The 25,691-nt window shown below is 37.7% G+C and overlaps 1 protein-coding gene across 1 annotated transcript in view; it reads right to left on the reverse strand.

Annotated features, from left to right (window-relative positions):
- Positions 1-2,220: 2,220 nt before the first annotated feature.
- LOC121375793 (protein mesh-like) overlaps positions 2,221-25,691 on the reverse strand; it is a 43,940-nt gene continuing 20,469 nt past the window's right edge. The window contains exons 10-17 of the mRNA XM_041503439.1: positions 24,010-24,260; positions 21,025-21,156; positions 14,736-14,888; positions 13,930-14,075; positions 10,969-11,104; positions 8,817-8,861; positions 4,171-4,285; positions 2,221-2,365 (exon numbers count right to left, since the gene is read on the reverse strand). Of these exons, the coding sequence (XP_041359373.1) occupies positions 2,341-2,365; positions 4,171-4,285; positions 8,817-8,861; positions 10,969-11,104; positions 13,930-14,075; positions 14,736-14,888; positions 21,025-21,156; positions 24,010-24,260 (1,003 nt within the window). The 3' untranslated portion in view covers positions 2,221-2,340. The remainder of the gene's footprint in view (positions 2,366-4,170; positions 4,286-8,816; positions 8,862-10,968; positions 11,105-13,929; positions 14,076-14,735; positions 14,889-21,024; positions 21,157-24,009; positions 24,261-25,691) is intronic.

A 25,691-nucleotide genomic window follows, 5' to 3' on the forward strand; every position in this document is an offset into this window, starting at 1 on the left:
TCCAGACACTACCAGAAGTGACTGAAATATGAGCATATACCTCCATGCCAGATCTAATAGTGTTCATTTCTATATTCCCTTTACATACTAGGACATGACTTGCAAATATATTAGGTATCGGGCAAATTGAATATTATACAAGATATGTTACTTTAATTGTTTTTAAGCAACAGGTTACCATGACAGCGGTTAAAACACTTTTTTAGTATTAGTTTTCAACATCACCACCTGAATATAATATAATATACTTAACTCCAAAAGAAACGCGAAAATTTTAAAATATTAAAAAACCCACATTTGAATAAACTATGTACAAATCGATTAAGTTGACCAATAGCCATCTTGTCAGCGTATCCAATTCCACATAACGCATGAAAAAAACGAGTACAGTGTGACGTCACGCACGTGCTGAAATTGACGACCAAAATCGATCTGGAATGCAAAACGGGTGGATCATGAAAGATGCGAATTGCACGTGAAACACTACCAGGCCTGGGTATAAAAGAAACGCCAGACAGCAATGTTCAACTCATTTTACGAGTAGCGATACAACGATGCCACGACTTAACGCTGATTCCAGACATAGAGCTTTTGGGGAATTTGGAGGCCGGAATGGATGCCAGGCAGGTTGCACGTGCTTTCGGTGTCCATGTCTCGACAATCTACCGTCTCATAGACCGATTTCTACAGAACAACAACGTCGTCGACCGTCCACGTAGCGGCCGTCCCAGAGTGACGTCACAGCGCCAGGACCGTTACATCGTCCGAACTCACATGCGTGATCGGTTCGTACCAGCCACCACAACAGCCCGGCAGACAGTGGGAACCCACAACCGCCCCGTTTCCTACACCACGGTACGACGTCGTCTGATCGCCATCCATCTGAACTGTCGTCGACCATACATTGGACAACGTCTCACACTGCGACACCGCCTTGCACGACACAACTGGGCTGTTCTGCATCGACAGTGGCGGAACCGACAGTGGCAGAACATCGTCTTCTCCGACGAAAGCCGCTACTGCTTAGATAGGGCCGACGGTCGTATGAGGGTGTGGAGGCGTCGAGGTGAGCGCTTCACAGATGCGTGTGTTATGGAGAGGGACCGTTGGGGAGGGCCTTCCGTCATGCTGTGGGGTGCCATATCCTGGGGACGTCGTGTACAACCTGTCATCTTCGACAACAACGGCCGAGGACGCGGCAGGGGCGTCACAGCACAGCGCTACATCGAAGTGCTCACGCCTGTGGTGGTGCCTTTTTTCGCGGGTCACCGTCAGATGGTTTACCAGCACGACAACGCCAGGCCACACACGGCACGGGCCACCCAGGCATTCCTGGCACAGCACAACATCATCACAATGGACTGGCCAGCTTTAAGCCCGGATCTGAACCCCATCGAGCACTTGTGGGACGAGGTTCAGCGCATGATGAACCAACGCCCTGCTCCCGTGGTGACACAGCAGCAGCTCCGCCAGGCCGTCGTGGACACCTACAACAACGTGCCCAGGGCCTTCATCAGGAACCTCTTCCTCTCCATGGGTAGGAGGTGTGCGGCGGTCATGGCCAGCAATGGCGGACACACCCGCTATTAGTGGACATGTTTGAGTGGCATGTGACGCCATTGAAGAAGCGCCATGGCCTTGACATTTCAAATGACAATGCGACCTCGATTTTTAACATGTCAATAACATGAAATCTCGTCTTTACGAATTGTTTAAGTTTTTCATAGAAACGATTATTTTAAGAACTTTGGGACGTATTTCAAAGCGTGCACTCAAAACCTCCAATCTACGTATTCGCGTTTCTTTTGGAGTTAAGTATATATATATATATTATAACATTATACATGTATTATAATTACGTGTATTATGTTTGATACTAAAATTATGTAATTACACCAGGCGACTTACTTGACTTTAAAATAAGGCTGGTAGGTACTGGGTTCGCAGCCCGGTACCGGTTTCCACACAGAGCGAGTTTTAACGACTTAATGGGTACATACTATGACATGATTTGCAAATTTATTAGGCATCAGAAAATGAAATCTGATACAAGATATGCTACTTTACTTTACATAAGACCACTACACCTTTCATTAACAACATTAACAACTAACCCACTGTCTTGGACAGACAGCCCAGATAGCTGATGTGTGTGCCCAGGACAGCGTGCTTGAACCTTAATTGGATATAAGCAAAAAAATAAGTTAAAATGAAATATACTTTATTTAACATATTTTATTCAAGAAAAACCCCGGTAGGTTTCAAGTTACTACAACTTAATAAAAACAACTTGAATGGTGTTAAATGTTTATCTGTCGCTCTTTGTTACTGATGGTCGGCTTATCCACGTTTTGCATTTCGCTCGCTGTAAATACATAACAAACACATCAAACTTAGTACAACAAATTAAACTCAGTACAATAGTTAACAAACTTTAAATATAAAACATCAAAGTTATAGCCCGTGCCATCCTCCTACAATTTTTTCTGAATAATTTCAATTTGGTTTAACGTAAAAAGAAAAGAAAAAGTGTTTTGAAAATAAAAATATACTATTTGTGTGTGCAGTTTAGAAAACAATTGGCTTTGAAATAAATAACTTGTAAATTCCGTAGTATAAAAAAAGGCGTTTCCCGTGGGACAGACTATAGTTAACAAACGGTAAATTACATAAATTAAAAAATATAAATGTACAAATGAAGAGTGTAAAGCATAATAATAAATTGAAATGCTTTGAAATTACATTTTGTATATATTAAGTAAAGAACAAGAATGTTTGGTCTCCAAACACACCATGCTATCTATCTAATGCTCCAAGATGGTATTACAATAGTAATGTAGTCAGTATGTAGACTAAATCACAATTCTTATTACCACTAACTAAACTAAAGAAAATTAGATGTTTGTACTTCAAACTACATTAGTTGTACTAACTAATGTAGTTTGAAGTACAAACATCTAATTTTCTTTGGTCTTTAAAATACTCCATCTTCCATAATGATGTAAGTTTCTGCGTGAAATAGATGTCAAACACGTGTAAACGTATGACCTGAATAATTGCTTGTCGCAGACGTAAACTTACGATGTTTTGTGAAATAGGCTCCTGGTCTTTTATATATTTGGAGGCGGGGTGTAACCCAATGGTAAAGTGCACGCCTGATGCGCGGTCGGTCTAGGATCGATCCCTGTTGGTGGACCCATTGAGCTAGCTCATGTTCCGGCCAGTTCACCACGACTGGTATATCAAAGGCCGTGGTATGTGCTATCTTGTCTGTGGGATGGTGAACATAAAATATCCCTTACTACTAATTGAAAAATGTAGCGGGTTTCCTCTCTACGACTGTGTCAAAATTACCATATGTTGGACATCCAATAGCCGATGATTAATAAATCAATGTGCTCTAGTGGTGTCGTTAAAAAAAAAAATTCTTTAAAAAAATATATATTTGCTATCAATGATGCTGCCGTGCTGATATATACTGTATAACACGCAGTACAGGATTATACATTACCATAAACATACACTTGTTGTTTGCATAAAAAGAAAAACAGAAACCACAATTAGATCTCATTTGCGTTAAACCAGACGGTATTTAAAGAAGCAGATATGCACGTAAAGTAAGATGTTGACAGCCATTTTGAGTCACAAATAAGTATAACTGGAGTAGTATTAATAAGTGTATCTCAGAGCACTGACGTTGCCAATGTTTAAAATTCCACATTGGGAATGGGGTAGGGGATGGGTGGGGGTGGGCTGGGGTTGAGGGTGACACCCACACTGCGTATGAGTCGTGTTATGGGAAAACATGCAAATATAAAAAGTGGGGTGGTTTTGGGGGTATGTCATCCCTTCCTAACAACACTGGTATCTCGAAGATAAAAACTGAGACAGTTTACAATCTATGCTATTAGTTTTTGGTACCTTTTACAAAAGGTCTATCATAAATACACATTAAAAGCCTACACCAAAGGACTATTCTTTATTATTAAAAGGTAATATTTAAGATATTTTATAATATAAGTTGAAAGGTTTAACTAGAAACCAAAACCATTGATACATTTGTGAAACAATGTACACGTAATGACTGTGTACAAATTCCACAAATAAATAAATCTTTTTAAAAAAATTTAAAAAGATTTATTATGTGCAAAATACTATTAAAACACATACCTTCTGCACCCGAGACGTCTCATGCCACGCTCATCCTGTGTAGAATAGGACGACATCCACACAGCTAGCACCAAACACAAAAACAGCATCGTGATGTCCGCGTGGGCGGTGTGACCTGAAAACAAAACAGCAGACAAGATAAAAACGAACTGTACTCTATTTTTAAAATGTTAAAGTTAAAATTTATTTTGTTTAACGACACCACTAGAACACATTGTTTTATTAATCATCGGCTATTGGACGTCAAACATTTCGTAATTTTGACATATTATCTTATAGAGGAAACCCGCTACAATTTTCATTAGTAGCAAGGGATCTTTTATATGCACAATCTCACAGACAAGGTAGTTCATACCACACAGCCTTTGATATACCAGTCGTGGTGCAATGGGCCCACAGATGGGGACCGATCCCTGACCAACCGCGCAGCAGGCGAGCGCGTTACCACTGGCCTACGCCCCGATCCCGGTCCCAAAGAAATACAGGAATCACTCAACAAAGTTTAATGGCAAATTTAAAAATTAATTTTTGGAAACCCACATTAGGCATGTTTATCGTAACTTCCTCCAAGGAACTTTATTTGCTTGTGTCGTGACGACACGGTGTCACATCCTGTCCTGGCGTTAAACATATGATAAGGCTCTAGCTTTATCTGGTCCCACTGCTGATGCACACTGGTATCGAAATATGTTTTTCTGTCCCAAACGCTATCCATAATTCATCAATAGGCAGCATATTACATGATGCAATGGCAAACACTACAACATCCGTATCCATGGTTCTGATTATGATACGCATGTGACCCTTGCAGGAAGCAACTACATCGTAAACAATGTGTGAGTATCGGCCTCCTCATGGGAACACAGTGGGAGTTCGGTAAGATCCTCGTGTCGGCCTCCTGGTGTGGAACACAGTGGACGTTCCGTATGATCCTCGTACCGGCATTCTCGTGTGGACAGAGTGGGAGTTCGGTAAGATCCTCGTATCGGCTTCCTCGTGTAAACACAGTGGGAGTTCAGTAAGATCCTCGTATCGGCCTCCTCGTGTGAACACGGTGGGAGGTCAGTAAGATCCTCGTATCGCCCTCCTCGTGTGAACACAGTGGGAGTTCAGTAAGATCCTCGTATCGCCCTCCTCGTGTAAACACAGTGGGAGTTCGGTAAGATCCTCGTGTCGGCCTCCTCATGTGAACACAGTGGGAGTTCGGTAAGATCCCCATGATCTGGCACACATAGGAAATCTTGGTCATCTGTTTCAGTTTATCATGTTCTTTACCACTTCCGTGTATAGTCTAATTGATTAAATTTGCAGTTGACGGTCCATGCAAATGTTGTACTTTTGAAGTATGCAAAATAATAATAATAATAATAATAATAATAATAATAATAATAATAATAATAATAACAGTAATACATACATACGCACATAAATAAATAAATAAATAAAAACACCCCCCCCCCCCCCTCCCCCAACAAGAATTAAGTAATGACTGTATACTAATTTTCGATTTTTGGCCAACGTGGTGTCCAGTCCAGTCCAGTCAAATATGACATTTTCATACAACATCCCGTTATACCAAAAATGAGCCATGCACCCTTTTAAATCTAGTATGCACATTTAAGGTCATAGTTTGGTTCAAACATTAAATATTTGTTTTCTTAACTACGTGCGTTGACATTGTCATCTATGATATTATATTTGGGCAACCTCTAAGTTTGCTAACAGACGTCTATTTTGGGAAGGAACGTATATAATTATGATGATTAAACGAGCTACATGTTGGATGTATTATTCGTTATATTAATTCCATCCATGTTTTTCTGTAAAAAAATGGCTGCCATATTGAATTCAGGCAAAGAGCGTGACCAAACCTTTTTACAACAGTGTAACATGGTGAACCAATATCTTATCAAACTGAGGGTATATTATAAGTTGTAGAAGCATCACGAGGGGTATATGGCTTTTTATATGGCCTTCGGCTCGGGGTAAAAGAACACACAGAGGATACATAAAAAGCCATATACCCCGAGAGATGCTTCTACAACGAATTTATCTTGCCGACATGTTAAACAATATAGCCAAATAATCAAAATAACGCCAGACAATAATTGTTAACAATTTATTAACGGAGCCGTACCACGCGGACGCGAACGAAACCGCTTGCCAGTGACGAAAAATAGTTCCATCGATAAACGAGTTTTTAACTTCAAATGTTTGTAATACGAAATTGTCTAAAACAGATATTAATTTAAAAAAATTTTTTTTTTATTTTTTTATCAGAAATGTATGGAGTAAAAAAAAAAAAAAAAAAAACCCAAAAAAAACAACAACTGTTGCTAATCGCGCATTAATACAATAACACCACGACCGTAATTAGGTGGCCGAGTTCAACATTGCAGCTTTTAAAAGTATTGAAATAGTGTATTTTATAGTAAAAATAAAATTAATTATGTATACTTGATTGATTATCAATGTTATTTATAATCTAATTATTGCTTTAGAATTAAGTGGGGTGGCTGGAAACTGTTGGAAATTACAGACGGGGTATAAGAGAATTTGGCTCCGCCCACAGGGGTATAAGGGATTTGTCCAACGGCAAACAACCAATGAGATTAAAGAATTTTACATGAAGGCAAGATAAAAAAAATGTGTACGTGCAGTAATTAAGATCCTAGAGTATTTAGGAAAGCCAAGATAATACAAACGATTTCACTTGCGCTTAAATGATATATTGTGATATTTATTTGACCTAATAGTAAAAAGGTAATTAAAATAAGCATATTTCTGCTTCAATATATACATAATTACTAATGTAATGCAAAAAAAGAGAGCTATTTCTCCATATTTATTGCACAAAGCCGAACTCATCATCAAAAATCAATATGTGTTCTGAGTCCAAAACTGCATCATTGCTTCCCTACCCCACCACTATGAAACATGGTGTATATATATATATATATATATATATATATATATATATATATATATATATATATATATATATATATATGAAGAGTTCAGGCGCAAAACGCGATATAAACCATTTTCTTTCTCTTTTATAGTTAAAGCCATAATGGTATGTCAGTAAGGGCTAATCGTAGGCCCGCTGATTTGCTGCAAAACGCGATTGATCCTTATGAAATTCTATTGCGTAAATCCCGGTGTTTTTTTTGTTTGTTTTTTTTATCAAAAAGCGATATACGCCAATTAAAAAAAGTCACTTTTTACTGAAAATGAAAAATGGATATATCGCGTTTTGTGCCTAAACTCTTCATATATATATATATATATATATATATATATATATATATATATATATATATATATATATATATATATATAAGGCCATACGTTTTGAAAAAAAAAGAAAGTATCTTCGGGTTTCATGCTTGCCACTGACAATACTAATGATATATTGGGTTTTAAATAGTATATCTCTTGGTAACATGTAAAACTTTTTTTTCTGCACGATAGCTCGATGTGACCCACCGACTATATGTACACACTCGATGTTTACCCTTGGGATAGTTTTTTTTTATTCGGGAAAAAATAACTAAACAGAAAGATATTAGACACGTCTCCCTAAATATAGCTTTCAAATATTTGGATCGAGTTGATGAAATGGAAATCACGTTTGAAACAAAGACTTCGTTTAGGAAGAATGAATCTAAGGACTAAGATTTGTTTAACTTGGACGTAGTTGTTCAAATCGGGCCATTTTGTTTGTTAAAAACGAACCCTCTGCAGATCGTGAATTTAGAAAGATTTTCATTCAAGAGAAACACTCCCAACATTCCATTGGCCACAGACCACAATTAATTTCGCTATATTTTTCTATATAGCCTTAGTGGCTATAACATTTTTATTAATATCAGCAGGCCCATGGATATTGGCATGTACCTTTGCCTGCCTGGGGGACACATGCCCTGAAAAGGACAACCCCTGTTGTCCAGCTCTTTCTCTCAGCATATTGGTTTAAACAAACACACCCTATAAACCTGGCCGGATTAACACCCATTTTACATAAAAAGCACTACTTTTGCATGGGCCGGAATTACCACAAACAAGTCTTCAATGTCAACAAGTTACACATGTTTACAAACTACATGCTCTCCCCTGTCACTTCAGTCAGTTAGTTGCCACTTCATAGCTGTCTGTCATGAAATAATCACAGTCAATCAGCAGACTACTTGAGCGGACAAATTTCCGGATTTTCCAAATGGGAAGACAACTGTGATCTGAGGCGCATTCACTGGAGAGGAAGCCATGTGGCAGAAATAAGGAAATACAGAGGGGCATGTCATAATATAATTTGTTTTGCTGGAGCGCGTGTCTGTTATTTATAAATGGTTGAGGAAGTTCTATAACATAGGGATATATTTTCTGAAGGTAGTAGAATAACAATTAAACACTTATAATGCTATTTATCGCTGGATAAGTAACTTGAGTGTTTTTGGTCACTTTGTAATGGAATCTGCAGACGATATTGTAGAAATATAAAAAACGCTAACACAAAAAAACACCCCACCCATCATCATTTATTAAGTTTACGTAAGTTATATTATTCTCCTTTTAAAACTAACTTCGGACCAATCCCCCTTCCCACAATCCACTCTAAATTATGACTAAATGAATAATTGGCTTACCCATAGATGCTAGCCCAAACAATCTTTCTGCTTTCTCGACAAGCCCTGAAATAATAATAATAATAATAATAATAATGAAATGTTATGTATGTACTCTTTTTGCCTTCATATTAATGAAAAAACACCCCTCAACATTAGGCTCGCCTTTTCCCCTTCGGGTTCCCGGAAACACACACTTTTTATTAGGCGTTATCAAATGCGATGGCATAATATAATTCATTGTAGTCATATACGAGCGTATATAGAAGATTGTCGTTAAATCACGAACTACATAACTTTGCAGTAGGAGGACATAATTTTATAGAAGTTGTAACGGATTTTCGTGCACTGGTGATTGGGAGTGTAAAATGAATTTCAGTCTACATATCATTTGTAACTGAACTCATCCGCTGTGATCTTATCATTAACTGCATATCAGATAACAGAGTGTATCAACTCACCTACCAATATATAATAGAAGAAAGGAAGAAAATGTTTTATTTAACGACGCACTCAACACATTTTATTTATGGTTATATGGCGTCGGACATGTGGTTAAGGACCACACACACACATATATATATATATATATATATATATATATATATATATAGAGAGAGAGAGAGAGAGAGAGAGAGAGAGAGAGAGAGAGAGAGAGAGAGAGAGAGAGGAAACCTGCTGTCGCCACTTCATGGGCTACTTTTTTCGATTAGCAGCATGGGATCTTTTATATGCACCATCCCACAGACAGGATAGAACGAGAAATAGCCCAATGGGGCCACCGACGGGGATCGATCCTAAACCGACCGGGCATCAAGCGAGCGTTTTACCACTGGTCTACGTCCCGCCCCATATATAACAGAAACCATGACAACAAGCTTAATTTATGTAAAAAATGCAGAACTACATATTACATCCTTAAAATGTATATACTACAAGCATAAGCGTACGAGACAAGGGGGGGGGGGGGAGCAACTGCCCCCCCCCCCCCCCCCCCAGTGCTGGAGCAAAATATCAAAATTCGGGCAAAAATTATAGAGATATTTGGGGAAATTGTGCTAACCTGAGACCTTTTTAGCATGTATTTCCATCATTCTACCCTCAAAATTAGTTATAATCCATGTAAAAATACATAGTGATTCGTTTACTGCCCGATATAGCTGTTTTAGCATTTGTTGTAGTAATGCTAATATGAATAAATGTTGTTATCCAGATTCGGGCATTTTTGTTTAATTCGGGCAAAAGCCAGCCTGCCCCCCCCCCCCCCCCCCCCCCCTCAAAAATTTGGAGTCCGTACGCCTATGCTTACAAGTGACAATTTGTATTGTTCATATTCATTCAAATATTAGAAAAGAAGTTAAAAACAACGCTCTACAGATTACGCATGATGTATTATTATATTACAAGTGAAATTAATCAGGAGATAAATGGTGTTAGACAGAATCACCAAAAAAACCCTCCTCCACCACCACCCTCCACAAACAACAACAACAACAACAACAACAAAAAACCAACAACTCCCCCCACACCCACAACCCCCCAAAGAAAACCCCACACACACAATAGGACAACAGCCATTGAGGATAAAAAAAAAATACCAACTCTCATTTATAATCTGGAACATAAGACAGACTTTATATTACATGTATTCTCTAGTTTCTGTTTTGTTTTGTTTGTTTTTGTTTGCTTTTTTTGTGTGTATATATTATAATTGTTATGCATTTATTGGAGGGTTATCTCCGTTTCCCTTCTCAGGTGAGACAATGTTGTACGTATATAAGCGCTGGTATGTTCTGGACGTAAATTATTCCGGCTTAACTGTACGAAACGTATATTTTATTTCATTGCAGCAGATTACCAGTTCAAACAAATATTAGGGTAATAGTTACACTCAGAAATTTGGGAGCATTTTATATCCTTGGATATAACGTGCGGCATAAACTTTTCGGCGGAAGTTAGTATAGTAATATACATACCAGGCCTATAGGAACGCTATTTGGAGTATGGGGACACAACCTCTAGTGGGGGGGGGGGGGGGGGGGGGGGGGGGAGTCTCTAGGGGGTAGGGCACAAGACTATATACTCGTAAATGTGAGATAACGCCCAGTTGTCAGTGGATACATATTTAAATCAGAGAATCGGTGACCAAACCTAAAGAGAAAAACTTTCTTACATGAAAAGCCGAACTTCTTGATATCGTCTATAGGTGATGTGCTCTTCACAGAAGTGTTCGTTCCACGTATGATTAAATCATCGTTCTTGTTGTCGTTCCCGGTGCCAAGCAGACCACCAGAGTCCGTTTCCAGAGTCTGAGTTGATGAACGCAAAAACGAGAGAGAAAAAAGGTTTTGAAAAAAACAACAACATTGTTTTCGCATAATAATAATATATAATACAACATGCATGGCCGTTTTAACAGTTTTCTCATCGTTCTGACTGCTTCTTCTCGTTCTTGATATCTACTGCCGACAACTTTCTTTGTATTTTACCCGATGCTGCACTAAGCAATGAACAATCTGCGCTCAGATCCAGTCACATCGTAGTAAATACTACGTACAAAAATGAATACTGTTGAGGCATTCCAACAAATATTAACATGACCAGAAACACACTGAATATACAGACACTGATATTCTAAACAAGAAACAATATTTAATATGTAAGTTTAATCGTAGAAATATTTTATTAGTCGGAAACATCTTACAATGCAGCAAACTCAGGAATGCCCCTTCAAGCGATTTTCTTGCGTAAAGCAACAGCAGCTATTATATCGCGAAGTTTCTCATTAAATACTTTACAATCACGGGTTCACCTCAAGAAATTCAATCAGATCAAGGGTCAAATTTTATGTTGAAATTATTCCAGTAAACTATGATCCTACTAGGAATACACCAAATAAAAAGTTTGTTTTGTTTAACGACACCACTGGAGCACATTGATTAATTAATCATCGGGATGTCAAACGTTTGATAATTCTGACTCCTAGTCAACATAGGAAATCCGCAAAAAAAATTCTAATTGCAGAAAGGGATCTTTTATATGCACTTCCCACAGACAGGATAGCACATACCACGGTCTTTACTATACCAGTCGTGGTGCACTGGCTGGAACGAGAAATAGCCCATTGGGCCCGCCGACGGGCATCGATCCCAAACCGACCGCGCATCAAGCGAGCGCTTTACCACTGGGCTACATCCCGCCCTACACGAAATAAAGTCCAGTGCTTATCACAGAGAAAGTCAATGCGCAGTAGTGTGGAGGTACGTTTACGGTTTTGTTTTGTAGTGTGGAGGTACGTTTAAGGTTTTGTCTTGTAGTGTGAAGGTAAGTTTAAGGTTTTGTCTTGTAGTGTGGAGGTACGTTTAAGGTTTTGTCTTGTAGTGTGGAGGTAAGTTTACGGTTTTGTCTTGTAGTGTGGAGGTACGTTTACGGTTTTGTCTTGTAGTGTGGAGGTACGTTTACGGTTTTGTCTTGTAGTGTGGAGGTAAGTTTAAGGTTTTGTCTTGTAGTGTGGAGGTACGTTTAAGGTTTTGTCTTGTAGTGTGGAGGTACGTTTAAGGTTTTGTCTTGTACTGTGATTGTAAGTTTAAGGTTTGGTCTTGTAGTGTGGAGGTAAGTTTAAGGTTTTGTCTTGTAGTGTGGAGGTACGTTTACGGTTTTGTCTTGTAGTGTGGAGGTACGTTTACGGTTTTGTCTTGTAGTGTGGAGGTACGTTTACGGTTTTGTCTTGTAGTGTGGAGGTAAGTATAAGGTTTTGTCTTGTAGTGTGGAGGTACGTTTAAGGTTTTGTCTTGTAGTGTGGAGGTACGTTTAAGGTTTTGTCTTGTACTGTGATTGTAAGTTTAAGGTTTGGTCTTGTAGTGTGGAGGTAAGTTTAAGGTTTTGTCTTGTAGTGTGATTGTAAGTCTAAGGTTTTGTCTTGTAGTGTGGAGGTACGTTTAAGGTTTTGTCTTGTAGTGTGGAGGTAAGTTTAAGGTTTTGTCTTGTAGTGTGGAGGTACGTTTACGGTTTTGTCTTGTAGTGTGGAGGTACGTTTACGGTTTTGTCTTGTAGTGTGGAGGTACGTTTAAGGTCTTGTCTTGTAGTGTGGAGGTACGTTTAAGGTTTTGTCTTGTAGTGTGGAGGTACGTTTAAGGTTTTGTCTTGTAGTGTGGAGGTACGTTTAAGGTTTTGTCTTGTAGTGTGGAGGTACGTTTACGGTTTTGTCTTGTAGTGTGGAGGTACGTTTACGGTTTTGTCTTGTAGTGTGGAGGTACGTTTAAGGTCTTGTCTTGTAGTGTGGAGGTACGTTTCCGGTTTTGTCTTCTAATGTGGAGGTACGTTTAAGGTCTTGTCTTGTAGTGTGGAGGTACGTTTACGGTTTTGTCTTCTAGTGTGGAGGTACGTTTACGGTTTTGTCTTGTAGTGTGGAGGTAAGTTTAAGGTTTTGTCTTGTAGTGTGGAGGTACGTTTAAGGTTTTGTCTTGTAGTGTGGAGGTACGTTTAAGGTTTTGTCTTGTACTGTGATTGTAAGTTTAAGGTTTGGTCTTGTAGTGTGGAGGTAAGTTTAAGGTTTTATCTTGTAGTGTGGAGGTAAGTTTAAGGTTCGGTCTTGTAGTGTGGAGGTAAGTTTAATGTTTTGTCTTGTAGTGTGGAGGCAAGTTTAAGGTTCGGTCTTATAGTGTGGAGGTAAGTTTAAGGTTTTGTCTTGTAGTGTGGAGGTAAGTTTAAGGTTTTGTCTTGTACTGTGTGTGTAAGTTTAAGGTTTTGTCTTGTAGTGTGGAGGTAAATTTAAGGTTTTGTCTTGTAGTGTGAAGGTAAGTTTAAGGTTTTGTCTTGTAGTGTGGAGGTAAGTTTAAGGTTTTGTCTTGTAGTGTGGAGGTAAGTTTAAGGTTTTGTCTTGTACTGTGTGTGTATGTTTAAGGTTTTGTCTTGTAGTGTGGAGGTAAATTTAAGGTTTTGTCTTGTAGTGTGAAGGTAAGTTTAAGGTTTTGTCTTGTAGTGTGGAGGTAAGTTTAAGGTTTTGTCTTGTAGTGTTGAGGTAAGTTTAAGGTTTTGTCTTGTAGTGTGGAGGTAAGTTTAAGGTTTTGTCTTTTACTGTGATGGTAAGTTTAATGTTTTGTCTTGTAGTGTGGAGGTAAGTTTAAGGTTTTACCTCGTTTCCTGGTGGTAAGTTTATTTTCACATACAGCGAAGTGTTGTTTTCAGCTACAATAACACCCACTTCAGACTTGAATATCACCGTGAAAGTGCTATGCTTGTAAAGGTTACCTTCAGCTTCGTTTGTAATGATAGAAACATCTGAAAACAAAATGACAGCTCAGCAATTAAAATTGTCTGGACGCAGTCAACACATTTTATTTATGGTTATATGGCATCGGATATATATGGTTGAGGACCACACAGATACTGAGAGAGGAAACCCGCTGTCGCCACCTCATGGGCTATTCTTTTTGATTAGCAGCAAAGGATCTTTTATATGTACCATCCCACAGACAGGATAGCACATACCACGGTCTTTGATATACCAGTCGTGGTGCACTGGCTAGAGCGAGAAATAGTACATTCGGCCCACCGACGGGGATCGATCCATACCAACCGCGGATAAAGCAATGCTTTACCACTGGGCTACGTCCCGCCCCTTAAAATTGTCTGTGTTAGGCGAGTTTACTGCATTTTTTATTTTATTACTATTATTTTTTTTACAGTAGATGGGTGCCCAATTGCTTTGCTTTGAAAGAATTAAAATATATATTCTTAAAAATCAACATTTAGTTAACAATCTGAAATCATCACACACGTTAATCGATTTACTGTACATAATAATCGGCATTGTTTAGTAAGAAATAAAGTGACAAAATCAGATCATATATTTTTTTTACACATTTATTCCAGAGCAATATAGGGGTATTAAGGTTTGGCAAAAAAAAAAAAAAAAAAAAAAAAAAAAAATCAGCTTACCATTGAAATCTTGCATACGTAGTGGTTCGTGATCAAAGAACTTGCTGACGTTGTTAACCAATACCAGGAGTCGGTGTCCAGAAATCAGGTTCGACGGAGCAAGCCGAATTTCCACGACATCTCCCGTACCTGTCATGGCTACACCTGTCAACACTGGTAAAAGGATAAAAAGTTTTGTAAACAGCACGTTTAAAAAAAAAAGAAAAAAAAAAGAAAAAAAGAAAAAAGAAAAAAACCCCAGTCGTAAGAGAAAAAGCGTTTGTCAGTTAAATACTACCGGTACCCGATAAATATTAGGTATATAATAGTCCCTTGGTGTCAAAAAGGAATCGGTGAATTGGCATATGAATAAAGTTAAAATGCATAACAAAAAACACATATTATTAAGTTTGAAACCCATACCAACTCGAATATATATTTTTGGCAAGAAATATTAATGTGAATAATATTAGAGTTTCTTTAAAATTGCTATCAAATTACGTAGTTAAATTTTCGTTTTTTATACATGGGTGAAGGCAATTGACAGAACAGCGAAAGTAAAACACTTGCACACACAGTCCTGCTATTAGTTTCCGTGTACTGCATTATCGATTGTTAACGGCCTACTTCGGCTGTTCCAGTCTTCACTCCTATATTAAAATGAGAATTAATTTTAAATCTTTACAATCTCATGTTAATTAGCTAAGAATTTGTTTTCAATATTTAAAGAGACATTTAATTTTGTAAAACATGTTACGGGAGTCGGTATGGGTATTATACTTAATAATACATTATTATATGAATTATTATAGTTGCTGTCAAAGAATATGCTAAAAAATAGTCTAAACGTGAGAGTGAACCAACTGAAAGTTTTTCAGGATGGATGAAGTCAGTATGCGATATTGTCATTTAGCGAATGCGTAAACTGTGAAAGAAAACACATTCTGTCAAAAGCCCTTTTTGTCACAGCTATTTGTGAAGCGAATCAGCCTCTAACAACATGACCATCATGTGTACCATTAAATCAATTGTCTCCTAAATAAACTTGGAATTGACAAAAATTCAGCTAGTGCTACATATAAGGCCAGTATGTTGGCTACTCTCGATTCACTAATATCAAAACCTATATTAGCTCGGCCATTTACCTTTCGACCGACCGTTCAAAATTGCGCCAAATTCCCTCAATCAAAATTGCGCACCCTTTTCTCTTTGGCATTTAACTGCTCCATTCAAATTCCATAACACCACCACCACCCCCACCCGCCTGCTACCGATTTGATCGGGCTGCTGGTGCTCCCTTGCACCTGCCAGTGCAGGCGGTCCCTCCTCTCCCCTCCCCCACCTTTCCTGTCAGCTTGTTTTGAATGTGCACGTAAAACCCTATGACATGACATGACATGCTGAGGATGAAATGTCAAAACTACGAATGTGTTCTTCGCACATCTGGCTTGAATTTAAAATCTGAGAACATGTCTACTTCTCTCCTGTATTGAATTCCAAAACGTCATAAGAATCCATACAAGGAGAGATACATTCCAGGGTTCAGCCATGCACCATCAAATCCCTGCCTCTAAAACTAACCATTATTCTAACTACAATCAAGGATGGACTTAAATATATTGCTAAAACGTCTTCGAGACGAGTGGTATTAATCATTTGTGGATTCTCAAAGACCGGCCTCAGTAGTACCGTGTTTAAGCCATTGGACATAAGACTGGTAGGTACAGGGTTCGCAACCCGGTACCGGCCCCCACCCAAAGCGAATATTAACGACTCAATGGGTAGGTATAAGACCACTACACCCTCTTCTCTCTCACTAACAACTAACTCACTGTCCTGGACAGACATCCCAGATAGCTGAAGTGTGAGCCCAGGACAGCGTGCTTGAACCTTAATTGAATATAAGCACGAAAATAAGTTGAAATGAAATGAAAATGAAAGTTCACCAGTGTTAAAGGGACATTCCTCAGTTTGCTGCAATTTTTAAGCCGTTATCGACTAACAGAGACTTTTTAACGATTGTAATTACACATCAACTATATTTTTCTGCATAAAGTATTAGTGGCAGTATATTAAACGTGTTTCTGATAGTTCTACTATTTGTACTAGGTTAAATTTCAATTTATTTCCTAAAAATGTTTTTTTTGGTACGTACGAAATTAGTTGAAGACCAAAATCCATTTTTGGCTTCTTACAAATATTAAGACGACCAGACCCCGTGCTTATAAACCTTAATGTCTAGACTTTAATAAAGTCCAGACTTTAACGTCATGGCAACGCCATTCAAATAACATTACGTTAAAGTCTGGACTTTATTAAAATCTAGACTTTAAGTTTTATAAGCACGTGCCCAGAAACACATTGAATATACAAACACTGATATTCTAAACAAGAAAATATATTTAATATGTAAATATAATCGTAGCAATATTTTAGTTTTCGGAAACATCTTACAATGCAGCAAAGTCAGGAATGTCCCTTTAAAGTATTCGATTTTTTTTTTTTTACTGCTGTACACAATGACCATCACGGCAAACATAAGGGAAAACTCTATTCCTTAATCTAGGGGACATTTGTTACTAAAACTTGTGGACAGAGATACACAATCATAAATAAATGTCTTCAATGAATTTGGACAATTTGTTACGATTGAAAATTAAACAAGACAAAAATAGAATGAATGAATGAATGAATGTTTAACGACACCCCAGCACAAAAATACAAAGTATAAATGAGACAGACATACGTGAAATACTGGACTTCCTCATTGACAACATACATGTCAAATTTGGGGATAGGACTTATAGACAGGAAGTAGGTATCCCCATGGGCTCCAAATATGCTCTATTGCTCGCCGATTTGTTTCTCAATGCATACGAATCAGATTTTGTAATTAATTGGGCTAAATCAAAAAAAGGGAGTCTGGCTAAAAAGTGTAATTTGATCTTTTTGTGATCTTATATCATTCAGTAATATTAAGATCACTTTCCATTCGTTTACCCACCAGGGTTAGACATAAAGGAAACTACAGACAGTAAACAATCTATTTCATACCTTGATCTATACATAGAGATTCAGAACGACGTTGGCCTTCATACAACGCTATGATAAAAGGGATGACTCCAGCTTTCCAATAGTCAATTTCCCCTTCATGTCGAACAATATTCCTTCTGTTCGAGCTTTTGGTGTCTATATTTCACAACTTCTGATATGCCTGCTGATCTTATACCGAGTTTAAAGTCTGACATATCGTTCTGGTAGAGAAGTCTGATCAGGGTTATAACATCCAATGACTCGTGAAAGCTTTCAAACACATCACTGACTAAAATGATGCCTGATGCAATACCCTATTGTGACTCTGTATATGCATTTTCATCTTTTTGGTGAAAATCCTGTACACTTTAAAGAGACATTCCTGAGTGTGCTGCATTGTAAGATGTTTCCGACTAATAAAATATTTCTACGATTAAACTTACATATTAAATATATTTTTTTGTTTAGAATATCAGTGTCTCTATATTCAATGTGTTTCTGGTCGTCTTAATATTTGCAAGAAGCCCAAACTGGATTTTGTCTTAAAATAATTAAAAAATATTTTAAAGAAATAAAATGAAATTTAACCTAGTACAAATATTAGAACAATCAGAAACACGTTTAATATACAGCCACTAATATTTTATGCAGAAATATATATTTGATATGCAATTACAATCGTTAAAACGTCTCTGTTAGTCGATAACATCTTAAAAATTGTAGTAAACTCAGGAATGTCCCTTTAACTATGGACTTGATGGCTGTAGGTTTTGCTCATAACGGCTGCCACCGACGGGGCAGAATATGCTCACCTATCGCGAACAGCTATAAATGTTCTATTGAGCCATATCATGTACAAGTTAAGCTTTTCTAAGTTAGTCTTGTTAGTGGCAGTCCTCTTAAGGCGGTGCAAGAGGGATGAAGCATCCTGTTACGGATTGCCTAGTCGAGTGCTGGTCTTTCTAAGAACGATCATCTGATAGTGGATCATGAAAGAAATCACGACTTTGCCTAAAACATTCCATTGACTCCATCGATCACGGAATACGGTTTTGTTATTCAGATTTAGTCCCTGGTAGCAAACAGTACATATGGAATTGCTTGATCCCAATCTTTCTCTGGTTCATTACAATAAACTCTTGCATGCTTTTTCGGACTTTGGTGAAACATTTCCAGTGCACTTTACGATCTAACCTAGTGTATATATAGCACAACCATTACTTGTTAAAACAACTTTTTAATGCACCACAGCATTTTTTTAAATGGTTAAAAATAAAATATACTTTGTGAACTGAAAACAAATAAAAGTAAATAAAGAACTACACTATTATCACTTAATATCTGGGCGGCATCGGCACCATCAAAATATATTTGAATATTAACGGGCACTAAGGGAATTCAACAAATTCATTGGATTCTGTTGACTATTCAGAATACGTGCATTCCAGGGACCACTGGATTGCAGGGAATAGCACCTTACATTGATGAACCCTGGTTATGTTGTACGAGTGTTTTATTTAGAATATACTCTTGCAAGTCATATATAAACAAAATACAGTACCCTTTTCTGGTGCCGAGTATCATAATCTCGATTTATGTGGGTTTGGAAGGGAGATTTTCGATCTTGGTGAGAGGTTTCCTAACAGAAATCATGCCTTTCATATTTTAATTCTATATTGAAGTAAATATATTCTGACGTAATAATATGACACAATTAGAAGACTGATAATGAACTAGGGACTGCCTATGCAGTAATACTGAGTTAGTATGTAATAAATTGTCACCCTCTTACAACTTTATTGTTTTGGATCAAACACGCTTCAATTTGTAAATACTCTTTTGTATTAAATGCTTGGATTCATCCAAATGGTATTATGTGACTTAACCAATATTGATAACTCTAACAACTTGAATTTTTCACTACTTTAAACAATAAATTTTCAGTTGTTTTCTTTATTTCAAATTAATCAAATAACTGTGTATGTTATTTGTTAAAGTTGAATCAGTAAAAGTTATTGAAGGTTTAAACTTGTTTGTATTAATTTATGAAAGAATGCGAGAATCGTTTCATTCAGCTACTGACAGAGAAAACGAAACCACAGAATGGGGATTCCCCTTATTCCGTTAAATTATTTACTAAAGAAAGACTTTGATTGTTATTTCCACGGCATTTTATATTGATGAAACAGTTATGCATCTGGAATTATGATAATTTAAATATTAATACACATAATACTACTGTCATGCTTTGTTTGAATTTAGAGATAAAATTATACCTTGAAGCTTATGATTTATTTATTTCTGTAAACAGTCTGTAATGGATGAAATATGTTTTCATACCAATCACAGATTTTCTCTCTTCCATCTTATTCCATCTCAGTACAATCTAATTAAAATTAGCTCCACTATTACATGTGGATCTAACAGCAGCCCGTTGAAGCTCATGTCCAGTTGACCTTTCATTCGGCCAATCAAAACCTTAATTGCAAAATCATGCCAGTGATTTGAAAAGAATTTGAAAACATTCGGGATTATGCTGAAGGTATACGAAATGATTCGGTTCAGTTACGAAGTATGCCGGAAACTAATTGTAATATAAAATTTTATATAAAATTCGTTCCAAGACGAAAAACAACTCAGTGATGGTATACAAAAAAAAGTAAAGTTTGTTTTATTTAACGACGCCACTAGAGCACATTGATTTTTAATCTTATCATCGGCTATTGGACGTCAAACATATGGTCATTTTGACACTGTTTTGAAGAGGAAACCCGTTGTCGCCACATAGGCTACTCTTTTTTCGACAGGCAGCAAGGGATCTTTTATTTGCGCTTCCCACAGGCAGGATAGCACAAACCATGGCCTTTGTTGAACCAGTTATGGATCACTGGTCGGTGCAAGTGGTTTACACCTACCCATTGAGCCTTGCGGAGCACTCACTCAGGGTTTGGAGTCGGTATCTGGATTAAAAATCCCATGCCTCGACTGGGATCCGAACCCAGTACCTACCAGCCTGTAGACCGATGGCCTTCCACGACGCCACCGAGGCCGGTCGTGATGGTATACAATGCAGAGTTTATTACTGCACTTTTCCCCAGTTTTTTTCAATGTTGAAACAGACCAACAAGTTCGCCTATTGCATAAATAGTCTCGCCCGATATTTTTAGAATTTGTATGCTCCCGAATAACCTATAAAAGGCGAAGTGTAATTGTTCGATATAGATGAAATGTCACCTGGATATGAGAGTCCACGCAATGCTGTTAGATCTACTCTTACCATCATGTTCAGTGCCAAATCTTCCTTGCAATTTCACCTTGTCTGATTTATACAGCCAGAAATCTCCTTTTGCTGGAAAATTGTACTCAAAATCATCAAATGTCTTCAAACGGTGACGTCCATATACGACACCTGTAATGAATACATTTCATAATAGAATTAAATTTTGAAAGGAAAGAAAAGTATGGAAAATATTTGATATTAAAATTCATAAATAAAAATATAATCACTTGATAACGTTATTATAAAACATTTTTCACAAGTTACCAAGTATTATTTATTAAGGATTAAATAAACTGTATTATAATTTTAATTTAAAAAATTTAATAATAATAATAATAATAATAATAATAATAATAATAATAATAATAATATATTATTATTATTGTTGTTATATTATATACAAAACTTTTATTTCTTATATATAAAAGTAATTAATAAAGTGTGCTACTGTCATAGTGCAACATTTACAAATATATTCAAATGCAATTTATATATTTAGCTGTTCATGTACAATTCAATTAATTGTTATTCTGTTACCTGCCATCTGTGCAATACCATAATATTTGTTAATTAGGAGCTACCAAATAGGCCAATTAGCGTCAAACTTTATTACAACAATCCAACCGGCCTCGGTGGCGTAGTGGTTAAGCCATCGGACTACAGGCTGGTAGGTACAGGTTCGCAGCCCGGTACCGGCTCCAACCCAGAGCGAGTTCTTAAGGGCTCAATGGGTAGGTGTAAGGCCACTACACCCTCTTCTCTCTCACTAACTACTAACCAACTAACAATTAACCTACTGTCCTGGACAGACAGCCCAGATAGCTGAGGTGTGTGCCCAGGACAGCGTGCTTGAACCTTAATTGGATATAAGCACGAAAATAAGTTGAAATAAATAAATACAACAATCAAGGACACTATGGATTTTATTTGTTTTTCCCAGTCTAACAGCTAAGGACTATACACCATGGCAGTTACGTGTCAACATATATATATATCTTTCTGAAGATAAGTACAGACTCAAACATGTAAAAGGATCATTATTTCTTTAAATTGTATTTTTTAAATACATATATACTGTACACTTGTTTTCTTTTATAATTTATATATATATATATATATATATACTGACACACAATGAAAACGCAAAAACAACTTTTCATTGCAAATAACGTCAAACTATTAATGAATTGATGGATAATGTAATATGACATTAATGACTGGTATTTATGAGATACATTCACATGGAAACATGGCCAGTTATCATCAGTAATCGAGTTGCATTCGTAATCGAGAAGATTCAAACTCCCCCCCCCCCCCCCCCCCCCCATATCAAGGTCAGTATCTGGTGTGTCCACCACTGGCCCGAGAGCATGCGTGAAGACCACGGGGAAAGGATTGGCACAAACATCTCAAATAAGCCACAGTAATGTTCCTCCACTCCTCCTGCAACGCCTGTGCAAGCTCAGCGACGTTACACGGTGGTGGCTGGCGGTGACGTACACAACGTCCTAACTCATCCCACATGTCTTCAGTTGGGTTCAAAGCAGACAGAGAAACGGGACTCATCTGAGAAAACAATGCTCCGATAAAAGGCTGGTGGATGATTACCATTCTGGAGAACAATCTGTAGTCTCGCAGCACGATGTCGCGGTGTCATGATGTTACCGTTGTACGGGCGTCTGTATCTGAGTACAGCCGTTCTGAGTCGACGGATGGCCGCCATCGGATGGATAGGCCTTCCATGACGTCCTATCGTGTTGCTTGCTGTCATCGTCGCAGTTCTGAACCGATCACGGAGGTGGTGTCGTCGAATCTGCCCATCTTGGCGTGGGGTCGTAACGGGACGTTAACCAGGTCGAGGTCGATCACAGACACTCCCGGTCTGTTGATGACGTTCATCAAGTCGTCCAGTAGTTGACTGATGGACTCTGAAGGTCCTAGCAACTTGGCTTTGCGAAGTCCCCCCCCCCCCCCCCCTTAAACCATGCCCAACGCTCGCTCCCTTTGTTCTTCTCTGAATCGTGGCATTCTTAATGTGACGAGGAATATGACACCGTTACATGACTTTTATGTGTCCACATACTGTGATTTCACGTGCATTGCATGCAGCATGATTGAGCATGTAGTGAACGCATTTCACACTATTTTGTGTGTTTCTGCTATTGTATGTGTAATGAGAACAAAACCAGGATTAAAACCCAGACAAAAGTACCAATCAATGGCTTCCTCTCATAAATTGTTATTTTAAGTCCAATAAATATATTTTCCATTAATCACAACAAAATATGTTTTGCGTTTTCATTGTGTGTCAGTTATATATATATATCTTATAAATATTCGTTTCTATACATGACAAAGAGACCTAAGGAGAGCAATTCTGCTGTTTGTACCCTTAAGGTCCTCAGTCGCAGTGTCAACTCTATCGGGAGACCTGTGTGTTATTCACCCAAAAGCTGAGACCTATATTATCTGTATTACCACGTTGTTAACAATGTTTCGTGTTGGAAAGCAAAATAAGAACCTACAAGCTAAATTGTAGCTTCTGTTATTCATTTAACATTAATAGCATGACTGTCTTATTTGTCTTAAAGGGACATTCCTGAGTTTTCTGCAATTTTTAAGATGTTATCAATTAACAGAGACTTTTTAACGATTGTAATTACATATCAAATATATTTTTCTGCCTAAAATATTAGTGGTTCTATATTAAACGTGTTTCTGATCGTTCTACTATTTGCACTAGGGTTAAATTTCATTTTAGTTCCTTTTTTTTTTTTTCGTACCTACAAAATTATTTTAAGACAAAATCCAATTTGGGCTTCTTACAAATATTAAGACGACCAGAAACACATTGAATATATAGACACTGATATTCTAAACAAGAAAATATATTTAATATGTAAGTTTAATAGTAGAAATATTTAATTTTTCGGAAACATCTTACAATGCAGCAAACTCAGGAATATCCCTTTAAACACTTACTGGATTTCGGAGGCTGGTACTCAGAACTGAACTTAGCTGGTCTCTGTTCCAGATAGCGGTGGCAGTTGTTACTCCATTTACAGCAGTAGAATATGGGGACGATGTCCATCAGCCAGTGGGAAACTGACGGTACACGGAGAGGCTCGTTGTAAGGAGTCGATCCCCAGTCGTGACTTCGATCTGGGGTGCTTCTATCTTTTATCAGTTTGTATTTGGAATCATAGCAACACTGGTTACCAGCTCCTTGCTTCCTGGAATATAACCGATATAACCGACATCACATATATACATATCAAATTAACGGATATTCCGTCTCGGATAAATTTCACTTGTCACAAGCTTTTGCGAAAGACCCACAAAACTTAACTCATCAGGGTTTCAAACTCGATGCGAATTAACATAGGCGTACGGGTTCCCGTTTTTGTAGAAGGGGAGGTGGGGAGGCAGGCTGAATTTAAAAAGCTCGAATCTGAATAACAACATTTGTTTCGATTAGCATTACTGTCAAACCGTTATACAAGGTTGTAAACGAATCACTACTCATTTTTTCGAGGGATTACTACTAATATTATGGCTAGAATGATGGAAATCCATGGTGAAAACGCTTCAGGGCAGCTAATGTTTTTTCAAAATTTATGTCTCTGCATGGAATTTGTTTTATTTATGCCTAGATATTAAAGGGACATTCCTGAGTTTTCTGCAAGTTTTAAGATGTTATCGACTAACAGAGGCTTTTTCACGACTGTAATTATATATCAAATAAATAAAAATTGCAGCAAACTCGGGAATGTCCCTTTAATTAAGTCGATATATTCAACGAAACCTTTTATAAACGGCGGCCTTTTTTAAAATCAACATTCAAGGAATATACCCACAAGTAAAAATAAGGTCCAGAAGATCATGGGCTACATAAACATACAAAATCAGGGCTCGAAATAGGAAGTAAAACATGACCAGCTGTTATTTATGTCCTGCAAAAAAAACCCACCCAGACAAATATGGCCTGCTGGAAATAAGACAGCATTGGGTGAGTGGAGGGATTGGAACCGTGTTTGGAAAAGTAGATGTATTTTAGAGCATTAAAAAAATTAAACCATAACAGAATGACTAGCTTAATGAAAAATGACCTGCAATTGGTTTGGTAATTACAACAGGTGAATTTCTATTTCACCTGCTAGGTGTACAAAATGAACTGCTTTTCATTTTTAGCAGACACTATCACGAGAGTAATGTCCTCTCTGTACTCCTCTATGGATCAGTCTTGGCGCATTACTCAACAAGACACCAACATACTTTCCAGCTACCACAAAATCTGCCTAAGGAAGATACTGAAAGTGTACTAGCCTGACATTATCTCCAACACCAGACAACACCAAGCAACAAAACAAGAAAACGTCTGTCTAACTCTAAACAAGAGAAGGTGGAAATGGTTTGGACATGTCTGCAGAATTGTGACGGTACATGCTCTTAATTTTGTTTTCGCCTGTGTCGATATTAATTGTGTTAGAGGGCCGTGTGCAGTCCAATAAGCACTTAATCCCAGATGGGCAACTTGTTACGTAATACCCTTGCGCGACGGTCGTCTAATACACATCCAGCCAGGTGCGGAGGCCATGTGGCGAGCAGTTACGTAATATCTCCGGTAGTGCTGTTTATGGCCAGGGGATTGCTCGCGGGATGGC

The sequence above is a fragment of the Gigantopelta aegis genome, chromosome 6 (assembly GCF_016097555.1).
Source record: "Gigantopelta aegis isolate Gae_Host chromosome 6, Gae_host_genome, whole genome shotgun sequence".
Lineage (NCBI taxonomy): Eukaryota > Metazoa > Mollusca > Gastropoda > Neomphalida > Peltospiridae > Gigantopelta > Gigantopelta aegis.